Below are 3,644 nucleotides of genomic sequence, written 5' to 3'. Positions count from 1 at the left end.
CTCATTAGCGTTTTTTTTTTGAAAGTAGGTTTGTTCCGGTTTTCTGTTGAAGAAAAAAGTAAGCAAGCAAACAGGAAACAGTACAGAAACAACTAAGTTGATATAAAAGTTACATTTCCAAAGGCTTATTCCTTTACTCTGCCCTGTTTTCTTGGAGTTCCCACTACACGAAAGTGGTGTGTGTATGTGTATGTTTTGAATGCGGTAGGGAGGAATCCCAGCTACATACTGTCAAGGATTTTTCCTTTTGATTACTCTGTGCTTCAGATCACCTACAGCCCGTTTGAAATGTGGGTTTGTACACGGTTAAAGGAGACAAACAATAAAGAAAACGCCCAATTTCACTTCAACAGCCTTTCTCAAGTAGAAAGCACATGCTCCTTCCTTGTGGCTCCTAAGTGGCTGTCACTGGCAGTGCCTGATACAATAATAATCGCAACAAAAGTATGTGGAGGAAATTAAATTATATGGAAATCAATAGCGTCTGACTGCTTCAAACAAATGTCTGTCACTATGATTATTCTCAAGGAGCCCATTTATAATTCTTAAAAGTAACAGGTTCTCACCGAAAAGACATCACCTTCTGCATTTATGTGTTGTTATTTATACTGTATACAAAGGAATGTGCGGGCATAATTTAGCATACAAATGCCCAGCTGTATGCATTGTATAACATCGCGTTAGACACTCAGGCATGTATGTACCTAAGTAATGGGTATATGTGTGTTTAGATTGTAAAAATATATTCAAGATATATAAAAATTCGAACATATCCAGAGATGTGCACATGCGTCTTCCCCCCCCCTTTTTTTTTAAGAATATAAATGGTACATACAGAGAAGATAATGTTTCCTTTCTGAACCTACAAGTTTGATCTTTATAGGATAGCTGTGGAAAAAGGTGATAGGTTTAGTGCGCATGCCTTGCAGCCACAGGTGTAACACCTGCACTGTCCTTCCTGGTGGTCATTATAAGAGCAGCTCCCACGCTTCGGCACCCGCTAGACGTGCAAGTGCGCAAGAAGATGCAACAAGGCATAGGGAGAGGGAGGGAGAGGGAGTGAGTGAGAGGGCGAGAGACAGCCGATGTCTATCAAAGCGGTGGAGCAACAAGCTCTCGCGAGAGATTGCCGGGCTCTAGCAACGAGATGTGGGGGCTCAGGTGTAAGAGGAGCGCATCTCATCCCAGCACTAGGATAGAGCAGACAGATAAGTGAGACCGAGAGGCTGGAGGGAGGCACACTGTGCGGTCCTAGGGAGCTCCAAGCTTCAGCAGCAGCAGCAGCTTCACCACCAACAGCAGCAGCAGCAGCAGCAAAAGCAGTAGCATCAGCATCAGTAGCAGCGACAGCAACAGCGGCAGTAGCAGCATCCGCCTCCACCACTACCGGAGCTGGTCCTGCTGCTTCATCACCATCCCGAACAAGAGGAGAGTATCAAGAGCACTTTCCCCCTTACTTTGGGAGTGTTTTTGGATTTACATGCAAAGCCTTCAAGATGATGTCCATGAACAGCAAACAGCCACATTTTGCCATGCATCCCACCCTACCTGAACACAAATACCCCTCTCTACATTCCAGCTCCGAAGCAATACGAAGAGCCTGTCTACCAACTCCACCGGTAAGGAAGACCCCCTCACCCCACCCCCACCTCCAGCCGTTGCAACGCCTTTCCCTCGCTTTCTCTCTCTTTCTCTCCTTCTTCTTCCACTCCCTCTCTCTTTCCTGTATACTGCATGTATGTGTGTGCATTAATAAAAAAAACCGCTGCGAGGCACATTTTGACAAGCGGCGCTTAATGTTTTTTTCATGTCTTCTTCTGCAATCATCTGAGCGCCTGTGATCTTTTTTGAAAGTGGTGTTCACACGAGTCTCCGACTTCATCCACTTTCTGTATTAATTTTTATGACTCGGCCTCTGAAAGGAATTTTCTTTATGTGCTCTTGTGTTTGACACAATTCCCCAGCTGAGAGTTACATATCCATTTCTTCTTCTTTTTCCCCCTTCTCTTCTCCCCAACCTTTCCTCCTTCTCCTTTTCCCCTTCTCAACGTTTTCATTTTGCCCTTTCTTTGACTTGTTCTCCTCTGTCTTTGCCTCTTCTCCCTCCATCCCCTCTCCCTTTGCTCCTCTCTCTCTTTTAATTTGCACCGGTTCTTCCCGTCGCTCTTATTTTAACTCCCTTTCTTGCTTTCGTTCTTCCCCCTTGGCCTACCCTCTGCCCTCTATTATTATTTGGTTGCTTTTTGTTTTGCCTTTTTTTTTTGTTTGGTTTCGTTTATGTTGATTGCAGCTGCAGAGCAATATCTTCGCCAGCCTGGACGAGACCCTGCTGGCCCGGGCCGAGGCTCTGGCGGCCGTGGACATCGCTGTGTCCCAGGGCAAGAGCCACCCCTTCAAGCCCGATGCCACCTACCACACCATGAACAGCGTGCCGTGCACCTCCACCTCCACCGTGCCGCTGGCGCACCATCACCATCACCACCACCACCACCACCAGGCGCTCGAACCCGGCGACCTGCTGGACCACATCTCCTCCCCATCTCTCGCCCTCATGGCCGGCGGCGGGGCCGGCGGCGGGGGCGGCGGCGGCAGCGGGCACGAAGGGGCCGGAGCGGGCGGCGGCGGCGGCGGCGGCGGCGGGGGCGGCGGCGGGCCGGGCGGCGGCGGGGCCGGGGGCGGCGGGCCGGGAGGCGGCGGCGGCCTCTTGGGCGGCTCGGCCCACCCGCACTCGCACATGCACGGCCTGGGCCACCTGTCGCACCCGGCGGCGGCCGCCATGAACATGCCCTCGGGGCTGCCGCACCCGGGGCTGGTGGCGGCTGCGGCGCACCACGGGGCGGCTGCGGCGGCGGCGGCGGCGGCTGCGGGCCAGGTGGCCGCGGCGTCGGCGGCGGCCGCGGTGGTCGGAGCGGCGGGGCTGGCCTCCATCTGCGACTCGGACACAGACCCCCGGGAGCTGGAGGCCTTCGCCGAGCGCTTCAAGCAGCGGCGGATCAAGCTCGGGGTGACGCAGGCCGACGTGGGCTCGGCCCTGGCCAACCTCAAGATCCCCGGGGTGGGCTCACTGAGCCAGAGCACCATCTGTCGCTTCGAGTCGCTCACGCTGTCGCACAACAACATGATCGCGCTGAAGCCCATCCTGCAGGCGTGGCTGGAGGAGGCCGAGGGCGCGCAGCGCGAGAAAATGAACAAGCCCGAGCTCTTCAACGGAGGCGAGAAGAAGCGCAAGCGGACTTCCATCGCCGCCCCGGAGAAGCGCTCCCTCGAGGCCTACTTCGCCGTGCAGCCCCGGCCCTCCTCCGAGAAGATCGCCGCCATCGCCGAGAAACTGGACCTCAAAAAGAATGTGGTGCGGGTTTGGTTTTGCAACCAGAGACAGAAGCAGAAAAGGATGAAATTCTCCGCCACCTACTGAATTTGGGGCTGGAGGGAAAGGGGGGCACCTGGGGAGGGGGGCGTGGGGAGGGGGGCCGAGACTCGGGCGTGTTTTGTGTTGGGGGGCTTCCCCCTTTCCTTCTTTCCCCATGGTTTGATTTTCGTTATCCTCTCTCTTTTTTGAAATTTTTACTTTTCCCTCCCCATCCCCCTCCTCTTTCCCCACTCTCTTCCTCTGCGTTCCTCTCCACCCAATTTCCTGGTCCGCT

At 53.9% G+C, this 3,644-nt stretch overlaps 1 protein-coding gene across 1 annotated transcript; it reads left to right on the top strand.

Moving 5' to 3' along the window:
- The first annotated feature begins 1,496 nt into the window (after nt 1-1,496).
- On the top strand, nt 1,497-3,415 carry POU4F1 (POU class 4 homeobox 1). The gene is made up of 2 exons (XM_036758223.1): nt 1,497-1,619; nt 2,291-3,415. The coding sequence occupies exons 1-2, from the start codon at nt 1,497-1,499 to the stop codon at nt 3,413-3,415; spliced, it is 1,248 nt and encodes a 415-aa protein (XP_036614118.1).
- Nucleotides 3,416-3,644: the final 229 nt, after the last annotated feature.

Source organism: Trichosurus vulpecula, chromosome 4, assembly GCF_011100635.1.
Source record: "Trichosurus vulpecula isolate mTriVul1 chromosome 4, mTriVul1.pri, whole genome shotgun sequence".
In the NCBI taxonomy this organism is placed as follows: Eukaryota; Metazoa; Chordata; class Mammalia; order Diprotodontia; family Phalangeridae; genus Trichosurus; species Trichosurus vulpecula.
The sequence above is the reverse complement of the archived record's forward strand: the minus strand, read 5'-3'. Positions and strand labels throughout refer to the sequence as shown.